This window comes from Carcharodon carcharias, chromosome 5, assembly GCF_017639515.1.
Source record: "Carcharodon carcharias isolate sCarCar2 chromosome 5, sCarCar2.pri, whole genome shotgun sequence".
NCBI lineage: Eukaryota > Metazoa > Chordata > Chondrichthyes > Lamniformes > Lamnidae > Carcharodon > Carcharodon carcharias.
The window spans coordinates 64,118,866-64,140,338 of NC_054471.1; the positions used below are offsets into that span (position 1 = coordinate 64,118,866).

The 21,473-nt window shown below is 44.3% G+C and overlaps 1 protein-coding gene across 1 annotated transcript; it reads left to right on the plus strand.

Annotated features, from left to right (window-relative positions):
- Positions 1-20,623: 20,623 nt before the first annotated feature.
- LOC121277717 (histone H2B type 1-A-like) lies at positions 20,624-21,010 on the plus strand. The gene has a single exon (XM_041187351.1). It carries the CDS (start codon positions 20,624-20,626, stop codon positions 21,008-21,010), a length of 387 nt encoding a protein of 128 aa, XP_041043285.1.
- The last annotated feature ends 463 nt before the right edge of the window (positions 21,011-21,473 follow it).

The window sequence follows — 21,473 nt, forward strand, 5'->3', positions numbered from 1 at the left end:
GCATTACTGCTATGTGCTGCGCCCTTCACAGCCTGGCACTGCAAAGAGGTGATCCCTTGCCAGAAGGTGAAATAGAGAGGCCTAGTATCCTTAAGAGGGTCATTTTGAAGGTGACAATATCAGAGAGGGAGCAAGTTATGGGAGACATCCCTGTGACACTAATCGTTGCCAGATTTCAGGAGGAGTAAATTGAAGGCAAGGGGAGGTGGCCACAATCCACTTGGCCCTCAATGCCATTCCCTTTCATCTCAAGGACTTTCCAACCAATAGATTTGAGAATAAGTCCAGCATTGACACTTGCGCATTCTGGCCTCATCATTCATCAGGCCCTAATCTCCACAATGGTCCTCAGTGCTTTCTGTATGCACTTGCTTTGGGAAGTGAGAGTGCACTCAACAACGAGCGTAATGCGAGAAATGACTTGAAGAAGTCATCATCACATAATTAAGAAACTACCGCAGACAGTGAGATGAGGGCATGGTTGAGGATCTCCTCCTCCTGATCATGTCTTGACCTTTTCCACTACCACTTAGGACACACAGTTGCTGCTAATCAATTAATTAAGCCTGATGTGCTGCCCTCACAAAATGGTCTTCCATGAGGAAGAAAGACTAGAAGCGCATAAATCACACGCTCCTAATAAAGATTTTAACACACCTTCCTGACATTACACAAGGGTGCAGGGACTAGCTTCAATGAGGCTGACATCACATGAATGTGAATCTCACAGTGGGACACTATCACTGACTGGGAGGATGGATGAAATAAGAGGATTCCAATGCACATAATCACAATGCCTTCAGTCGACCAAGCCATTCACATAAACATCAAATGCTGATCATATTGCCCGTCAGCTAAAACATTTTGCACTCTATTCCCATCCTCTTCATATATTTGTCAAGCTGCCTCTTAAACACCACTATCGTACCTGCTTCCACCACCTCTTCTGTAGTTACAAAAGTGCAACATTTTTACAGTGGTAGCACACAAGTGACCCAAAAGTGATGTCAATATTTCTTAACTGTCCTAACCCTACCACTACACCTGGGTGCAGCCCCAACATCCACAGCAGAGGTGGAGGCAGCCTGCTGACTGCTACGTCCTGATGTCTGCAATGCTTTTGCATACGTTCTCCGGTGGTCCGAGGCCTGGAGGGCCCCAACCAGAACAAAGAACAAAGAAAAGTACAGCACAGGAACAGGCCCTTTGGCCCTCCAAGCCTGCACCGATCATATTGCCCGTCAACCAAAACATTTTGCACATCCAGGGTCCGTACTCCTCTATTCCCATCCTATTCATGTATTTGTCAAGCTGCCTCTTAAACACCACTATCGTACCTGCTTCCACCACCTCCTCTGGCAGCAAATTCCAGACACTTACTACCCTCTGCGTAAAAAACTTGCCCCGCACATCTCCCTTATAGTTTTCTCCTCTCACCTTAAATCTATGTCCCCTAGTAATTGACTCTTCCACCCTGGGAAAAAGCTTCTGACTATCTATTCTGTCCATGCCACTCATAATTTTGTAAACTTCTATCAAGTCGCCCCTCAATTTCCGTCACTCTAGTGAGAACAATCCGAATTTCTCCAACCTCTCTTCATAGCTAATAACCTCCAGACCAGGCAGCATCCAGATAAACCTCCTCTGCACCCTCTCTAACGCCTCCATATCCTTCTGGTAATGTGGTGACCAGAATTTCACGCAATATTCCAAGTGTGGCCTAACCAAGGTTCTATACAGCTGCAGCATGACTTCCCAGCTTTTATACTCAATACCCCTACCAATGAAGGCAAGCATGCCATATGCCTTCCTGACTACCTTATCCACCTGAGTTGCCACTTTCAGTAACCTGTGGACCTGTACACCCAGATCCCTCTGCTCGTCGATGCACTTAAGGGTTCTGCCATTTACTGTATAATTCCTGCCTGTATTAGACCTTCCAAAATGCATTACTTCACATTTGTCCGGATTAAACTCCATCTGCCATTTGTCTGCCCAAGTCTCCAACCGATCTATATCCCGTTGTATCCCTTGACAATCTTCTTCATATCATGTCAGTTGTTGATTTGCCCTCAAACATCCACCTCCAGTCTAGATTCCTCAGTTCCTGCCTAATATTGTTATAATTAGACTTCCCCCAATTAAGCACCTTAACCCGATGACTCCTGTTATCCTTATCCACCAGTACCTTGAAACTTACTGAATTATGGTAATAATTACCAAGGGTCTCTTGCTTAGGGTATACTCTCCTCCACCTGAGCAGCTGGAGTTGATGGGTTCACAGCCAGAGGGGACTCTGAGCAGCTGGACACCATTGTAGTGTCCTGAGAGGAGGCCCCTGGTGTCTCCAGTTGACACTCATCCTCCCCCTGGGAGACCGAGGGCTGCGCCCTGACTCCTCGAGGACAAGGTGCCCTGGAGGGAGGTCAAGGTGCCTTGATCCCTGTCGCCTACATCTTGATGGTTCCCACCAGTGTGCATGGCCATGGAGTGCAGGGTCAAGCACAAATCCAGCAAAACCTGCCCAACGAGGATGTCCAAGGTGGCCACCACCCTTCCCATAGTGACCTCGAAGGCACTGGAATGTCGGGACCATGGCATCAGACATAACGTGGACGGACTCATTCATCCTTTTCTCCAGTCTGCTGAGTGACTGTCAAATTGCTACCTGATGCTCTGTTGCTTGTTGTTGTATCTCCAGCATTGAGTTGGCGGCTGTATCCAAAGGGTCATCATCTGACTCGGACCAAGTGGGTGCCTGATCCCCAGCAGCCCTCCGAGTGCCAGAGACGTGCGCTGTCCCTGCCTCCAACTGCTACAGGGATGTGTCAGTGAGGTGTTCTCCAGAAAGTGAGCCTGAGCCTAATCTGGAACCATGCCCCACTGAGGTATGTGTCTCAGCGTTGGTGGAGGGTCAAGGTGAGCGCATTGATGATTCTTCCTCAACTTCCACTTCAGACATGGTCTGGGGACTCAGGCCTATGGTGGACATGCTTGTGGGTCTCAAACTGCTGGTATCTATAAGACAGAGAGTGGAGTTTTAGTTGATGAGCATGAGGAAGATAAGATTGCATGTTACTCACTGTGCTTGTCAGGATGTGATTGTTGGGATGTGATGAATTAATGGAGCTGGGTTATGTACTGGGTTGCTGATACAATCCAATCTACCTAACCCCACAGGAGGAATCCCCACCCTCCCCAGCATTCTTGGTGGCATCCTCCTCAAATTCCATGAGGTCATGACACCAGCCATCCGTCCCCTGGCCTGGGGTCTTTCCCTTCTGTTGTGGGAGAGCTTGCCCTGGATGATGACAAAAGAAAGGCAGGTGATGAGAAGGGATGGAGCAGAGGTTGGGAAAGATGCATGTCCCCCCTGTGTGGTGAGCCCTCCCCGGAAGGGGCTGAAGATGGAGCGTAAGCAGCATGGTAGATGGGATGGTGACGATGTGAAAGTTTCCATGAAAGTGTTGATATGTGTCCCCCAAAAATGGTCGTCAGAGCACATCCCTATGCACCCGCCCTCCTCTTATCAAGGCCTGGAGAGCATCACGGCTGAAGCAGGGTGCTGTCTTCTTCCTTTTGGCTTGCAGATGACTTCTTTTGGGCCTCAGACATCTCTAATGGTCTCCTGGAGAAGATGTGATGCCTCGGCACCTCAGGCTGGGCTGGAGAGAGCGAGATGTGCGTGCTCTGGCGGCATTTAACTAGGGCGCCATGACCCTTTGCGGGCCAGACGAATCAGCTCCCGACCCGACAGGAGATTCGGCCAGATACCCGCCTGTGCATAATTAATGAGCGCGGAATTGGGCATGATTTCCCGCCATTCCGAGCAGCGGGATACAGGCCTACGGAACCCACCGCACTTAGTTTCCTCAGCGGAAAATTCCACCCATTGTTTGGTATTTAGAAAATTTCATACAAACGAAAGGATGCTGGTTTTTTTTTTAAAAAAATTAAACCTCTGAATAAATGGTCCAAGTGGCTTTTTTCAGCAGTTTACAGTGTTTACCCGGATGTTCTGCCAGCTTCCTACCAAGCTTGTGGCAGGAGATCAAGATAACTCTGGCAGGGTTGCAGGGCCAACATGAATTTTACCTCAGTTAAACTTTGCAAACATTTCCTCTTCTTTTCCAAAATTATTTGAAACTAAAAGGCTAGAAAGTGGGTGGAAAAATATTCCATCAGTACAGCTAATTGAAAGCTGAGGTGCCGAGGCATCTGAAAAAATTATATACACAGCACGTGCTCAGCAGCACAATCCCAATTCAACACTCTGAGTACAATCATGCAGCAACATATTAAGCCCAGGTCCAGGCCTTAGGCAGAAGTTAAAACTTTAATGAAGGCGTTAAAAAGCAAAATTGACAATTTGACAAATAAATATGATCATGCAATGTGTCATTTTTAACTTTTTCTCAGTTTCATATATTATTTCGAATATTAAAAATTCCAATAATTGAGAAAAAAATTGCAGCTGTAAAATGTTTTCCGAGATTATTTTGAACACTTATGGGAGCTCGGTGAGCAGATTTTTCGCCTACGCTATCTATACCACCTTGAGTGAGTGTGCTGGGCTGGCTGAGCGTGGGGTTGATGGGGATGGCAGCTATCTCATGTCGCATTAAAATAATGCTAAACGCTCCGCTCCCATTTACTTACCTAGCACTGGAGCTCCGCGTTTCTCGGCCTCACTTCCTAACCAGGCTTCCTGAGAAACGTGGAACATACCAGCTCCTAAAGTCTTTCCTTCGTAGTGCAGGGTTGTCAGGGGGAGCTAAGCCACACCCACTTTTAACAGCACCAGCTGCTATATACCATTAAGTTTAAAGGTGCCAAAGCCACTTTGACAAGTTATAGAAAGAATAGGTGCGGGGTTAGGGTAGCTCAGTGGGGGAATTGGGAGGGTAGTCAGGGTGCAGGGGCAAAGGGAGATAGTCAGGTGATGGGAGGTTAGGGAATGTGGGGGTTAGGCAGGTGGCCTATGGGGGCGAGGTGGATAATTGGGTGGACCAGGGGATAGTGGGAGGGTGGGGAGGTTAGTTAGGGAGTGGGGGTGGGGGGGTTCATCGGAGAGAATGGGGTTGTTGGGGGTCAGAGTGTTGGGTGTATTTGTGTGATGGGTCTTACTTACTTGGGTAGTCAGGAGGGTAGTCGGGGTTCCAGTTGAGAGTCAGGGGGTCAGTAGCATGGTTACCCAAGGGCTAGAACTGGTTCTAATCCTTCTAACTTTTCTTGTTCAACTATTCCGGAACCATCCAAAGTGGGGGGTGGGTGGAAGCTACTTGGTGGTAGGCGGGTAGGGGTGTAGTGAGGGGATCGGATGCCGGGGCTATGCGGGCACTTGTGGGTGGGGGCGTAGTCGGGTGGTGGGTGTTAGTCGGGCGGTCCAGCAGGGGACGTCAGGAGGCGGGGGGGGCGACCAGTGGGGAGTCAGGAGTTAATAGTATAGTTACCCAGGAGTGAGAACTGATTTTAAGACTTCAAATTTTGACGAGGTGACTATTCTGGTAAGTAAGTCAGAACCATCTAAAATCTCTGGCCTGAATCTTCTGGTCGGCGTGCTAGGGCAGGCCCCGCTTACTGACATGTAAAATGGCGTGTGTGCACGCTGATGTCGCCACGCATCATTCCAATCTTCAGTTCTGCAGATGTGCGCTGGAGTTGGCTGCGCACCCGCCGAACTGTCAAAGGCCTGTTAAGGCCATTTAAATGCCAATTAACAGGGCTGCCCATCTAGTGTTAAGGTTGGTGAGCAGGCAAAGAGCCCAGGCGGCCTTCGCATTTTTCATGAAACCTCATCCATGGGCGGGATGAGGTTTCATGAAGGGTTTATAAGTTTAATGGAAATTTTTATTAAAATTCATTGACATGTCCCAGCTCATGTGACACTGTCACATGAGGGGACATGTCTGAATAATTTTATTTATTCTTTATTTCATGTTTCCACACTCAGATTAATCTCCCTGAGGCAGCTCTGTGCCTCAGGGAGATTTCTGCACTCTTTTGCGTGCATGCACAAAAGAGCGCAGGCCCTGACTCTTCTTCCCCCACCCCCTGCATAGGTAGCGCTCAGTGTTTCCAGGCGCATGTCACGCTGGGTGGGCCAATTAAGGCCTGCCTATGTAAAATGGCGGCACGCAGCCGATAGCGGGCTGCGATCGGCTACGCGCTGGCCCACGCCAGCACCCGAACCACCTGCCCGATGGGGAGAAAATTCTCCCTTCTGACTCTAATTTCGAGCTCTGGTGAGTTCCAGGCACAGGGGAATTGCCCATCGGAAGGTGAAACTTCCCAAGCAATTCCTACGGAATCCTTGCATTGGGACTTCTGGGGAGCTCCCCAGCGCATTTTCTGGGGTACTTCCCAGGAACGGAAAACCTAGGCCAATATCAGTTACTGAGATTGACCACTTGTGAAAGTCGACTAAACTTTTTGCTGCTCTGCATTCAGGCCATCTAGGCCACTGCTGACATTGACCACAATGGCTATCTGTCCCACTGCCTTTGCTGTGTCCATCTGGAAGGCTTTCTTGTCCCCTGTGAATGGAGAACGTCTCTCAGTGGTACCTCATTCATTTACATTTTCATAAAAATACAAGTACTGACACCTGAGAAGGCAGAAATAAATCAATAGCGAGGAGAGAAGGCTTGCAATCCCTGCAATAATGCTTTCAGCAAGAAGAAATCACAGCCAGGGAAGTCTTTACTACAGGCTTTCATTTAAAGGTCACCATAAATGTGGAATTTTAAAATGTTTGGCAGGATATTGAGGTCGGCCTGTGGGCACAATCGGCAGTACTGGGGATGGCTGGGGGATGGACTGGCATCCACATTTGGCGCCGAGTGCAATTTCATGCTGGATGCCCAATTAACGGCCAGCCAGCGTGAAGCGAGCGCTGAATACTCAGCGCTGCCAGGTGGGGGCGGGAAGAGGGTGGGAGGATTGCGGTCATTGACTTGGGTGTGGGGAGGAAGCGCGGAATGAAAGCTCCCTGGAGGCAGAGAGAGCTGCCTCAGGCAGCTGAAGAATTTAAAACCAATAACTAAAGATTTTAAAATCGGGGAAAAAAATGCCCACGCATCAAAATCAGCCACCTGAACATACACATGGTAAAATTCTGCCCATAAATTTCTACTTTTTCTTTATTTAATAACGGAAGCTTCATCCTGCCCTTCCACCAAAAGTGCAAGGTCCGCCTGGCAGACTCACCCGTCCACCAACCGTGAGGTCGGACAGGCCACGAAAAATCGGGGGGGTGGTGACTGGCAATTGAAACTTTAACGGGCTTAAATGTCCTCTTAATTGTCGGCAAGTGCACTTCCAACTTTCACCCGCGCCTGACGATCGAAGTATCACGCGAGCACCGGATGATGTCGGGGTGTTCGCCCGACGTCATCACGCCTTATTTTACGCTCGAGCGAGTCGGGCGCGCACCCACCCGCCGATCTAAAAAAATCTGCCCATTGTAACATACGAACAAAGTACATGGCCCACCTTCTAACTCCATAAATTGAAATTGCATTGTATAATACCAAATTTAACATTGCAAAAGTATTGTAACTTATTAAGTAATGTAAGATAACTATTCAGCTCAGTGTCCAAGTTGCTGCACTTCCAGCAGGATTTATTTATTTGCTCACAGGATGTGGGCAACACTGCCTAGGCCAGCACTTATTGTTCAGAGGACATTTAAGGGTCAACCACGTTGCTGTGGGTCTGGAGTCACATGTAGGCCAGACCAGGTGAGGATGGCAGGTTCATCCTAAAGTACATTAGTGAACCAGTTGGGTTTTCCCTGACAATCCACAATGGTTTCATGATCATTATTTGACTTATAATTCCAGATTTTTATTGAATTCAAATTCCACCATCTGCTGTGTCCCCAGAGCATTACCCCTGGGTCCCTGGATTACCGCTCCAGTGACAATACCCCTACGCCACTGCTGGCCACCCCCCCCACACACCCCCCCGCCCCCGCCCCCCCACCCCCCGCCCAGTCTTGGGAAATCACTGGTATCCAGGCATTGACTTTGTTTTTTAATAAAATTATTTAAAATCCATGGATGCACCCAGATAAAGAAATTTCAATGCCACGATTGACCATATCATCATTCTGAATTGCAGAAGTAACATAAATGAACTGTACAGAAATTTACCATCACTGCTGACCAACCACTCACATCGGCAGCTTAAGGAGCTGATTTTCAACCAATGCCCCAGACATTTCACAAAATAAAATTCCGATTTTTCACCAGGATTGGAGATTGCCAACCACTGAGACATTTACTCCAGATGAGTTAAAAGAGCAGGCCGGTCGATACTCTAATAAAACATGAACTTCCGTGGCAACTTCCGTACATCAGCCATTGACGGCCTTGGGGAATGGCACTGTTTGTACAGAGGGTTCCTGGGGTTTTTGTGGTCCTCCTTCTGAATGAAAGTGGGCGAGTGGGAAATTCATCCCCGAAAAGCTTTGCTGTTATCCCTGAGATTCACTTTTTATCTTGATGGGTATTAAGGTCTTAAAAACAGAAAATGTTTAAATTACAGCTTATTTTTTTGTACTCATTCATGGGATGTGGGCTTTGCTGGCTGGGCCAGCATTCATTGCTCTTCCCTTGAGAAGGTGGTGGTGAGCTGCCCTCTTGGACTGCTGCAGCCCATTTATCCTATATTTAATGAAGGAAGTGACACGCTACTGTGCGGGTGAGACAAATTGGAGCTTATTTAAAAATAAACGTTGCTTAAAATAGTTAGCTCAGCGTGGCCTCAATCCAGGTAATGCACCCCCTGAATCTGAAAGTGTCCTGGAATGTGATGTGAGAGCAGATGCAATAGTGAGTCAGTTTTATCTTGTGAATATCAACCGCACTGCCAGATTTGTGTTCAGCAGGCTGTAGTTTACAAATAATTGGGTAGTATCTGGAGTTAGATTATGATAGGGACTGCGTGCCTGCAGAGGGAATGGGTAGAATTTTACAGCCCAGTCGCAGCAAGATGTGGTGAGCTGTTCAAAAGTCCATTGACTTCGGCGGGACCATAAAATCCCACCAGCATAAAACTCCGCCCATGAACATAGGCTCAGCTTGGGGGTTCTTTGCTATTTAGTGGATAATGATTCTAAATACCACTCACTCAATCTGATGTCAAATTCACACATGCACTATTGTTAACAGGCACGTCTGCAAAGGTTATATAAAAATAGTTGACAAAATGATTGGCGATCAGCTATACACTTGCTTAGGTATCCTGTCAATGGAAGTGGACTGGTTGGGCCCTTTATACACGTGTCACTCAAACTTGATGTCACCTCTGAGAACTGGACCCTATGAAGGTGCACTGAAGCCAACAGAAATGCTTTTACTTTCTTATTTTAAACATGAAGATTTTAAAAACCTTTCCATGGATTAATTATTTATTGCCTTGTAAAGCAGAATTAAAGTAGGCTCCAAAATGCCACAGAGTGTAGAAAATAAAGTGGCAACATCAAAATCTCCTGGGGGACCAGATCCCAGCCTGCTTGAGAAGATGAAGCCAGTGTCTTGAGCTCTCAAGCCCCACTTGGCAAGCGAGGGTTTTATGACCCCTCCCATCCTGCGGGATAATACGGTCCCGCCAAACTGGACGGAGATTTAAATGGCTCGCTGCATGCATTGGGGCGGGGCCATTAAAGTGCACCCCTTCCTCAAATTGTGCTTTGTGTCCTTTAGAATGATTTCCCCTGCAATAAAATGATCCTAATGTCAGAGATAATTTCAGCTTTAGTAATGATGAATCCCTTCTAATGCAACACTTTCGCTGGAATTATTTGGCCATGAAAATCCTTGGACCAAACAGGTCTTGCGCCGCTCTTCTGGCGAATTAATGCTCACAGAAATCTTCCAAACCTTGTCCTCATAGGCCCCTATGTGATACTGTTTTTCAGTTGTCACTTTTTTGGGGGGAGGGGGGTGGGAGGGAGGGAGGGGGGCTACCTCGGCTCTTTTGAAACTGCTTTCCAGTTTGTCCTGGCTTTTCAGGTCATCACGTGCATGAAGCACGAGGAATAATGATCCTTATTTAATTTCAGCATCATGATTCCCAGCGAGCAATGTGAGCCAGAAATAGACTGGACCAAAAAGTGCTCGTAACCAAACAAAAATTTAAAAAAGAACACATGGCAATGCTGTAGCGCAGTGGATAATTTTTCAAAGACTCACTCAAAAAATAACCTTTACAGATTTCTCCTTGGTATTTTAGAACCGAAATGTTGTCTCAGAAATGTCACTTCCCCTTTTTGGAACACTAATCCTTCCTGATGTGCATGTACTACGCGTAGGTGGTAGGTTCTAACGTTGGAAAAAGGATTGAAATGCTGAGCTGCTTTAGGTCATTCACTATACTGAAGCTGTTCTTGCTCCCATATCTGCAGAACCATCGCACATAGTGGCCCGTCTAATTCAGAACCACAAAACATGCCTGTGACCTATCTCTGGTACCCCATCACTATCTATACATGGTGCTAAGGCACTAAATATTACAGTTGTTCTTTGGGAAAATAAATAAACTTGCAAAAGTACATTTTATGATGCATTCCATTCTGGACCACTGACAGTGTATATCAGGAATTCATATGCAGGATATTACAGGCCAATAAAGTCTTTCCACAGGATCATGAATTTGTACAATTGCCCCTGTAACTAATATTTTACTTCCTGACATCAGAGTACCACACAAATAAACTTGTAATTTTGGTCTTTTAATGTTATTCATTTAGTGTTTTCAGTTGCAGTCACTGTCTGGTTGCCTGCATAGATTGCTCATTGCAACAATCCATCCATCCAGTATTACTTATTAAAATGATTGCATTTCATTTGTAATGGGAGTGGGATCTGGACTAACCTCAAAACTCAAAAAATCCAATATTGAAAATTTTATGTTAAGCAAGGTCATCTGAAATTAGCATTTTATACTTTGTGTTTTTTTTAAATGGGCTTTGAGATAATGTGAAAAATTTAGCATCGGTGTGTAGTATGTGGGGTGTGGTGGTGGTCGGAGAGAAGAGCAAGATTCCCACTGGGAATGTGAAACTTTCAAAGACATAAGCAGCACTTATCAGGTATGTTGGAGGATTGGGGAACTTTAAACTTGGCCTTTCAGGCCTACTGGGCCTGAAAGCTTGGGTAGACCGGTGGGTGCAATGGGTTCAGGGGAGCATGTTTCCTTCAAATTCCTTGGGGCACAAAGGTGGATATATATTTATTTTGTTGCATCCTGATGGAAGGAGTAATGCATCATGTCCATTTAGGGTCTAGGCAACTTGGTTCAGTCAGAAGGTTTATGAATTATTTCATATTCATTCCCAGATTATGGGCATCACTGGCAAGCTCAGTATTTATTATCCATCAAATGCTGCTGATAGCAGTTTAATCCAACTGAGTGGCTTGCTTGGCCTCTCCGGAGGGTACAGAAGAATCAATCACATTGGTTTGGAATTGGATTCATATTTAGACCAGACTAGGTAAGGGAAGCGGGTTTCCTTCCCTAAAGGTATTAGTGAACTGATGTGTGGGCATTTAAAACAATACAACTGTTTAATAGTCATTTTTACTGATGCCAGCTTTTTATTTCTGGGTTTATTTAAACTGACTCAAATTTTTTTGTGGCTACTATGATGGAATTTGAGCTTGTGTTCCCTGAATTATTAATTCAAACCTCTGGCATCCTATTCCAGTAACGTTGCTCCTCCAATCCTGCACCCTACTTCAGCACATGATTTATAATCTAGGTTAGCACTTTAGTACTAAGGGAGTTGCATTGTTGGAGGCGGTATCTTTCAAATGAGACATTGAATGAGGCACCTTCTTATACTCAGGTGGATATAAAATCCCCCAGGACACTGATCATAGGAGAGCTCCATAGTTGCTTGCTATATATATTCCATCTGGCCCAAGGTATTTCTTAGCCAAGCTATTAAGGACTTCTCGTATCAATCATAAGAACTTAAGAACATAAGAACTAGGAGCAGGAGCAATTCAGCCCCTCGAGCCTGCCCCATCATTCATTACGATCATGGTTGATCTCATTTCGGCCTCAACTCCAATTTCCTGCCCTCTCCCCATAACCTTTCAACCTGTTACTAATTAAAAATCCATCTATCTCCTCCTTAAGTTTATTCAGCGTCCCGGCATCCACTACACTCTGAGATAGTGAATTCTACAGATTCATGACCCTTTGAGAAAAGTAATTCCTCCTCATCTCTGATTTAAATCTACCACCCCTTAGCCTAAAACAATGGCCTCTCATTCTAGAATGCCCCAGAAGGGGAAACATCTGCTCCACGTCCAGTTTGTCTATCCCTTTTAGCATCTTATATACCTCAATTAGATCTCCTCTCATCCTTCTAAACTCTAGCGAGTATAGGCCTAAACTGCTCAATCTCTCCTCAGGAGAAAAGCCCCACATCTCTGGAATCACACAATCTTGTAGGATATTAGGTGTCCTATATAAATTGAACTGCAAAGTTGGTATTTCTTTAGTCAATACTTTAGAATATTTCAATTATTTTATCTTCAAAGTCATATAAATGTTTATCTTACAGAATTCAAATTTCCTCGCTAGCTATTCTCTTAGTTCTATAATAAAAGAAGAATAAACTTTTAACAATCTGCTTAATGCCTTGGCCCTCTGCATCTTCAGGAACCTGTTTGCTTGCTTTATCAAATTCTAAACACTCCACAGAATCCCCTTCCCCTCTTTTTATTAACTATATGCTTGTGTTGCATAAGAAACATTTTAGTTCTCAAAGTGTCCCTTTCTATCATGGCCCAAAGATTACTGTCAAAAGAATGACGAGACTAATCACAGTCATCATTATTTAAGTGCAAATGCCACAAACACAGACAATGATTAAATTCAGAAATTGGGGAATTTAGGAAAATGGCATCTTGCGATCTGGTTCCCCATTTGAATGCATTAAGTAGTGTGTGCTCCTGTACTTGTATAGTATTTGCATTTTTCAGAATCAAATCATGGCAGATCCCTTAAGCTCCCAACAGAAGTTGGAGGCCTCGCTTGCCAGGACTTCAGAATAAAAATGTCACTGGGAGCTTATTATATCACCAGACTCAGTGCAAGTGAATATTACATAATCATTCACTGGTGTGCAAAACTGCCTCGTACAGTCAATTATGTTTTGTGACTGGATGCACCAGATTGCCATTATCGATTAATAAAATTGTGCTAGGTACTCTCGGCAGCTTTGATATTTTCAAATCTTATTAGATTTAATCCTGATTTAGTTTAGGACTCTACAGTACATTTGGAGAAAAATTGCAAGAAGTATAATAAATATTTTAGTTCACAATACGATCTTGTAATAGTTCTATTGTGCTGAGCAAATATTCCTTTTATTTAGGAAGGAATGTAATAGAGCATCTAAGCAATAAAACATTATTCGCAATATATATATTGTGCTGTTTATCAGCATAAATGTGTCTCCTGTAGATATCTTTTCACCATAACACTTAAATCTGGTGTACTAATGGTGCAACACACTGTGCCTAGAGTGAACAGACATAAGGTCGCCAGCCTGTCACAATCCAAATCTTAGGTATGAAAGTAGGGAGTTGTTGAATGGAGGATGGGTATTTGCTCATGGGATGGAAGGAAGGAAAATTGAAAGGCAAGTGATCCAGTTACCAATTAGGCTTCAACACTGCTCAATTTCCCATCTTTTCCATAAAAGCTGGAAAATGCCACAGGTTGTAATTATTCCCTTCAGCCAAGGAGGGCTGTCAGTACCATGGCAAATGTTGTACAATCTCTGTGATAGGCCAAAGAAGGATCTGACTGGAGACTGAAAACAGGCTGCCTGCCTTATCTGAATCAGCAGCTGAGACAAAGGTTTGGATTTTCACAATGGCGGAGAGCCATTCCAATGTTGTGAAAATGGCGGAGGAGGCCAAAATCCAGAACTCCCATCCCCAAACACAGCACCTATCCTTTTTGCAGGGGCAGGAATAGGGTTGGGTTGGGATTTGTGCATGCACATTTCTCAGAGGCAGCTGCCCATACAAAACAGCAGCTGTCTCCAGTCATATCTGATTTCCCTTAGCCAGGAACGGGAAACATGGTTTGCAGATTAGACTTGATAGGTGTAAGTCTAAACCTTGTGGGGTCCTTTGGAGAGGTGGGTACCCTTTTGGATATAGTTCCAGGACAACTTTTAGGGTCAGGTGCCCTTTAGGAGAGGTAAGGTGCACTTTGGGATTGTTAAAAGTGGATATAAATGTGCATAAAAAGTGCATCGGCTTATTGCAACTGTTAAGGGAGTAGTCAAAAGCAACTGTCAAGCTGGCGATACATTTAAAACACCTGCCCTTTAAATCTTTGGGGAAAAAACTGTATAGAGTGTAAAAAAACACTGTTTGATATTTGAATCTGTTTGTTTACATGAGTCTGAGGGCTTCATTACTGGATTAGTGCTGCATGACTGATTTCGCAACATTCCATTATCACAGTGGAGTGCCTGACATTTCACTGTTTCATTGACAGCTACAAGTGGTTATAGACCCTTTGAATTGGGACTATGAATTCCAATGTTGGATTAATAAAACATTAAGTATTTGAATGAAATGTTTGTTTTTTATAAAGGATTACAGAGTTGAAGGAATGTAAATGTTGTGAATGGGTTCTCATGAATAAGAGTATTTTTTTTTAAATAAAGTCTGCAATAGACACTAAGGGCAGAATTTTTCCCTTGTCGGGCGGGTTCAGCGGGGGTGGGCAGGGGCAGTTGGGAAGCCCGCGATCGGAGCAGCACTGCAATTTCACGCTAGTGCGCCAATTAAGGCCCGCCCAGCGTGAAATGCGAGCAGCAGCGCTCAGCGCTGCCTGTGTGGGGGTGGGGCGGGGAGAGGAGGGCAAGGGTGAACTTCGTGCATGCGCGCAGGTACATGCTTGAAAATCTCCCTGAGGCACAGAGCTGCCTCAGGGTGATGAACAGTTTTCAGAATAACAAATAAAGATCTCAAAAATGTTATAAAACATGTCCCCCTCATGTGACTCTGTCACATGAGCAAGGACATGTTATTAAATAAATTTTAACATTTTTATTTTTATTTGATTTTGGAAACCTCATCCTATTCATGGGATCATCGTGCATCATTTTACACTTGGTCGGGTCAGGCGTGCGCCACCCACCGAGATAAAAATTCAGCCCTTAGAAATTTATTTTATCTAATCTCAGCATAGGTCCTGAAGTTTGCCCATGGTGGATACTAGGTAAGTTGGCATGGAGATAGTAAGGGCAAAAGGTGGTGGACAGGGGCATCAGTTGGCATTAAGTTGGTATAGGGGCCAAAAAGGACCATGGTGTTGGGAAGAGGGGAATAGACTGGCATAGAGTCTGTAAAGGGCCATGAGGGTGGGCAGAGGGACGTGGGTTGGCATAGGGGTTACAAAGGGCCATGGGCAGGTAGACGGACATGGGCTGACATATACAGTATGAGAAGCCATGGGGTGGGTAGAGAACATGATGTGGCATGGATTGGCATGGATGGGGCATGGGGAATGTGTGGGGGAGGTGTGAAGTATGAGGGCTGGAGGGATGTTTTATGTTTTATTGTATTTTTTAAGTCTTGGACAAAGTGCTGGTGAAACGAATCTGGTCTTCTACCCAGCTTGCCTCCACACTTGGCAGCCTCTGCGCTGTCCCTGAAGTAACTTGCCGCGGCTCCCATTTTCAGCCACTACCCTGGACGGAAAATCCAATGTTTGGAGCCACTATTATGGACGTTGAGTTTGCAGAACCTGGAATTCTCCCATCTCTGCACACCTGTGTGAGAGTGAAAATTCAGGACAGAGGACCTGAAAATGCAAAGTGAGAAAAACTGAGGATGTGAAGCATCTTTGAAAGGGTCAAAACACCCAACAAATACTGAGCGAATGATGGTAGGGGAAATAACATTTCTAAAACGTAAAAAAAAATGCTTTCAGACCTGACATAACTTGTAAGTATCATGAAAGCTAATAATGAGTTTCAAATCATACAGGTAAGGGCAAAGGTCTAGATAATAACCCACACAATGATAGACTGACTCACCCACTTCCAAACTATAACTGTTAATATCCATAGCAATTCTCCTCCAAGCATCCCCCACACAAGAAAGCATACATCAGCTGTTACTCTCTCTTTACATTTTTATTTGTTTCCTCTGAGACATTTTTAATGCAAGAGATCAGATCAAATTCCTGTCAATAATGAATCAAATAAGCACTAAAGTAACCCTTGAAGCAAAGTAACCAGAGCCTAGAATTTGCTGTTGTCTTTTACTCAAGCCGTAACTGAATTACTGAAACTTTCTGGAAGGAACGACTTCTGTTGGTTAACTCCCAAATTAAGAGAATATTTTCATGCTAGGGGTTGTTAGGGGCCTGGGGTATGCTGTCATAAACAGTGGTGAAAGAAAAAGGGTGAGGGTGAGTTCAGAGGGAATACCATCCACTCTAAGGGCTGGATTTAATGGAGGTAACAAGGCTCTCAGCAGCTGGCTGGAGAGCCAGCGAGACCCCCCCCCCCGTTTCCTCTTTTCAGTATTACTCGCCACTCTTGTGCCACTAGACACTTAACAGGCCAGAGGCAGGGCCTTCCCCCAGGATCAAGGACCCTGCGGGTGGAAGGCCGGCCTGCCAAGAGCTGCCAGCCAATCAGAGGCTTTCAGGCCCCCACACCCCACAACCCTTCACTTGCAAGGGAACTGCACAGGATAGCATGCGTTATCTACTTCTTCAGCTTCTTTAGTAAGTTAGGTGTTAGCTCAGCCAACATTAATTTCTACCCACAAAGACTAAGGTGTCTTATTTTTGTCTTCTACTCCCATACTTGACTATCAAAATCCTTCTTCTTTTACCCTGAAAAGTCCTGGTCATCTGGTTCAGTCAGATCAATCATTTTTATCCACACCAGCTCAAACTCTGTTTTTCCTGATTACCCAGCAAGTTTAAACATATTGAGCTCAATTTGATATAGGTATTTCCTTCTCCTATTCAACATTTTGTAAAATTAGTCTGTCTCTTTGTGCCCACCTCTGAACTGAAGTAAGAACCATCATTGTTGCACTTCCAATCTATTACAAACAATCCTAATTACTGTTACTCATAGTCTTCAGTTATCAGTCACTGGCACTTCCCTTAAGACCCCATCCTGTTTTGACAGGAGGGAGTGCGCAAAATATGCATGTTATATTTCAGAATTACTCAAATCACTGCACTTCTAAAACTATTAAGTTAAGCATCTTTAAAATTTACTCAGATTATCACAGATAAATTCCTATCTTTATAACAGATCAATAAATGAATCAATAAACAAATATTAGTAAATTAATCCATAATAATCTCAGTCAACATTTTAAGGAAGTCATGCTCTTCTCATATCACATGACACTCATTTCACATTGGTTAATACCAGGAAACATCCGTTCTCCAGCTCTGCTTTCTTTGTGTACATTTATCATGAGGTTAGTTGCATTTAACATATCCTTTTATAATCGCATGACAATCGCAAGTCACAGTTCATTCTTACACATATTATTGGTAAAAACTTTTACTAAAGATAATAGAGAAAACACAGCGAATTGTATTTCCTTATACCAAGCACTGACATACAGGCTGTACTCAACTCCAAAAACACAGTGTATTGTAATGCAAAGGCGTTAGATGTTTCTTTGAACCAGTGTTTTGACACTTGCTCCTTTTTTTAAGTTTTTGTTGGGCTGGAAGAACAAATTGCAGCCAATGTTCCAGAGCAAAGCCTGCTCCTCTCCATAGCCTGCATCACTGTAACCACCTTTGCCAAATAACACATTGCTCCTTGCGCTGGGAAGGACGTATATAGTGAGTTTGAGGGAGTAGAACTAGGCAAGGGTGAATAGGTGATGGTGGCAAATGAAGAAGACACCTACTATATCACTGGGCAAGTCTGAAGGGGAAAAGGTACAGCTGAATTTTATACAGTTATTTAAATTTATAGATGTTCTGGGAGGCTGGGCCCCCCAAAAAATCTGGAGGTGTCCTTGATGATGGTATTCTATGAAAATCCATGCTGTGTGAAAAATGAGCCCTGACCCAGGAAAATGGATTAAGATTATGGTTGGCTTTGAAAGTCAGGCAAATTTCTGTCCCACTATCCTAATAACAACAAGTCAATTCTGGTTGGAGTGTTTAATAACCCAGAGACACCAGTAGAATTCTTGTCTGTGCTGCAAGGACAAGGGATCCTGGCCTTTCATGGCCAGTTTATGCAGGATCATCTACATAAGTCACATGCATTGTCTGTTAAGGAATACAGAAGCGTACACTGGCTGGATCTGCTCAGCCATGGATGAAAGAAAGGAAACAAAAGTTTGCTTTCATGATCTCTAGGATATCCAAAGCACTTAACTGCCAAGGAAGCACTTTTTTAAGAGTAGTGGCTGTTGTAATGTAGGGAAATGTGGCAGTCAATTTGCACACAGCAAAGTCCTACAAACAGCAAGAAGATAATGATCAAATAATGTGATTTAGTGATGTTGGTTGATGGGTAAAAATTGGCCAGCAAAGTCAGCATTCTAGTGGAATTGGCAGCCCTGTCATGCTATTGTTGCTGATCAGTGGAGAAAGAGATGAAAGCTTTGGCCCTCTTGTATAGAGCATCAATCTCCTTTTTTGTCACATTTACACCCAGAAAATTGGCCAATTCAGCAAATATTCTCAGTGTTGGTTTGTGAGTTACAGGAGTCATAAAAATTGAGGGCTACAGTGACCTGTTTCATGTGCAAGCACTGATTTTTATGTACAAGATAATCTCTGGGTTTTCCTGAAGCAGATGGTGCTCTCCAATAGCTTTCTGAGGTTGTGCTTTCCAGCTAATGCCAAGTAGCCGTGTATATAGATATAAAGGGGTAAAATTCAACTTCAGCATGGTACAAAATGGGTGTCTGTGGATGACCCTATCATTATACATCGAGCCCCATTCTCCTATCCATTGAATTCAGTGGTTTCCAATATCCACCAAGCTTACAATAAGTGCTGTGAGGGGTAAGCCACCTGGCAATATTCAAATTCATAAAATTACCCCTTCTATTTTCATCCACAGTTATAGAAAGGAAGACTTGCATTTATAAAGTGCTTTTCATGATCACCAGACATCTCAAATCGTTTTACAGCCAATTAAGTACTTTTGAATTGTAGTTACTGTTGTAATGCAGGAAACGTGGTATCCGATTTGCACACAATGAGCTCCCACAAACAGCAATGTGATAACGACCAGGTAATCTGTTTTTATGATGTTGATTGAGGGATGAATATTGACCAGGACATCAGGGATAACACCCCAGCTCTTTTTCAAAATTATATCATGGGATTTTACATGTCTACCTGAGAGAGCAGACGGGGCCATGGCGTAAGATCTGAACCAAAAGACAGCATCTCCAACAGAGCAGCACTTCCTCAGAGCCACACCGGAGTGTCAGCCTTAATTTTTATGCTCAAGTCTAGGAGTGGATCCTTGTAACTCACAGGTCCCTGTGGGAAATCACTAGTCACATCCTGTCAATTAGAGACCACCCATTATCCCTACTCTCTGTTTCCTACCACTCAGCCAATTTCCCAATAATTTATCACTGATTGGGCACACTAATCACTATATGTTTCCAACTTCTGACATAAAACTAGAGATTGATTTTCCCTTCCACTCATTGAGATTTTTCAGAGATCATGTTTTCTGGCAGGTTAAGTGTTTAGACTGCAATCATAGTGCAAGACGTAGCACAGGCAGAAGTCCAAACTAATTTCTGCTGCTGGTAAGACCATGCAGCCAGTCATAGAGTACTAAAACATCCCATATGAATTATTATTAGAATGCTGAAATTTGCATTTTTATTTTCCAGTCAGTATTGCTTTAAGTCAGTGACTGGATTCAGAAGAGATCTAGCAGCTCAAAACTAAACATCCAGAAGGTTTTATGGACCATCAGCCACAGTAGAATTGTGTGGCACTACAATCTGTTTGCTTATGGCTTGGCATGTTCCTCACCCATCTATCATCATCAAACCAGGTGGCCAATCTCGATTCAATGAGGAGAGCAGAACAGCGTGCTGAGAGCACATGAAAATGAAGTGCCCATGTGGTTAAACTCAATAGCAAAAACAGCATGTGATGGGGGGGGGATCTGAAACTTCCCACAATCAAAAGATCACATCAAAGGTCTACAACCCTGCTACATTAAGGCATCAATGATAGAGAACAATAAAGTAATTAACAGGAAGAGGAAGCTCCATGAACACACCCCATCCTCAATGATGGGTGGCGGCCAGCTCTTGAGTACAAAAGGCAGTTTTGAAGCATTTATGACCACCTTCAGCCAGATGTGCTGAGCGAATGATCTATCTCAGCCTCCACGTGAGACCCCACCATCTCCAGTTACTCGACAAGTTGCCACTCCATCAACCTCCTCTCAATTACCAGAACAATGTTGAAGCAAGTCATCAACAGTGCTATTCACCAAAAATCGGTCTAGCAATGCTCTGTAAGGACCATTTGGCTCCAGATCTCGTTACAGCTTTGGTCCATTACAACTGATTTGCGGTGGTCCAAGTCGAGTTGAATGCCTGAGGTGGCAGCTGCGTTTAAGGGCGGTACGTCCCGCAAGGTGTTGAAACAGTCGCTAACTAAAGTCACCAAGAATTCGCCCAAGAAGCAGGGGAAGCCTCGCAAACAGAGCTACTCCACTTACGTGTACAGGGTGCTGACCCAGGACCACCCTTCCACCAGGATCTTGTCCAAGGCCATGAGCGTTATGAACTTCTTCGTTGCTGACATTTTTGTGTACATCACCTCTGAGGCCTCGCACCTCATTCACTACAACAAGGGCCACATCATCTCTACCAGGGAGGTCCAGAGCAATGTCCGCCTCATGCTGCCATGGGAACTGGCCAAACACACCACCTGCGAAGGCACCAAAGTGGTTACCAAACACACCAACTCCATTTAGGTCGGTCATTCTAAAGATTATTTTAAAAATGACATCATTTCTACATTACAACAGTGACTACACTTCAAAAATGTATTTTTTTACATGTTGGCTGTAAAATGCTTTGAGGCATCCTGAGGTTGTGGAAGGCATAATATAAATGCATTTCTGTCTATTTTTGTTCTCTTTTAAACATAGCCACAAAACTGAATTGCAGAGGTGAGAATGATAGCCCTTGATATCAAAATGAGTGGGGCACCAAGGAGCTTTAGAATTTAGTAAAACTTAAATTAATGGGGATGGGGGTAGGGAAACTCTCCCCAGGTTGAAGTCATACCTGGCACAAAGGAAGTTGTGATTATTGGAGGTCACTTATCTGAGCTCCAGGATATCACTGCTGCAGTCCTTCAGGACAATGCCCTAGGCCTTCTATCTTTAGCTGTCTCATCCTGCATATAAGGTCAGAAGTGAGGCTGTTTGCTGA

What these genes read in the sequence shown, in the direction of transcription:
- LOC121277717 (XM_041187351.1), top strand. Translation starts at nt 20,624, where the DNA reads ATGCCTGAGGTGGCAGCTGCGTTTAAGGGCGGTACGTCCCGCAAGGTG.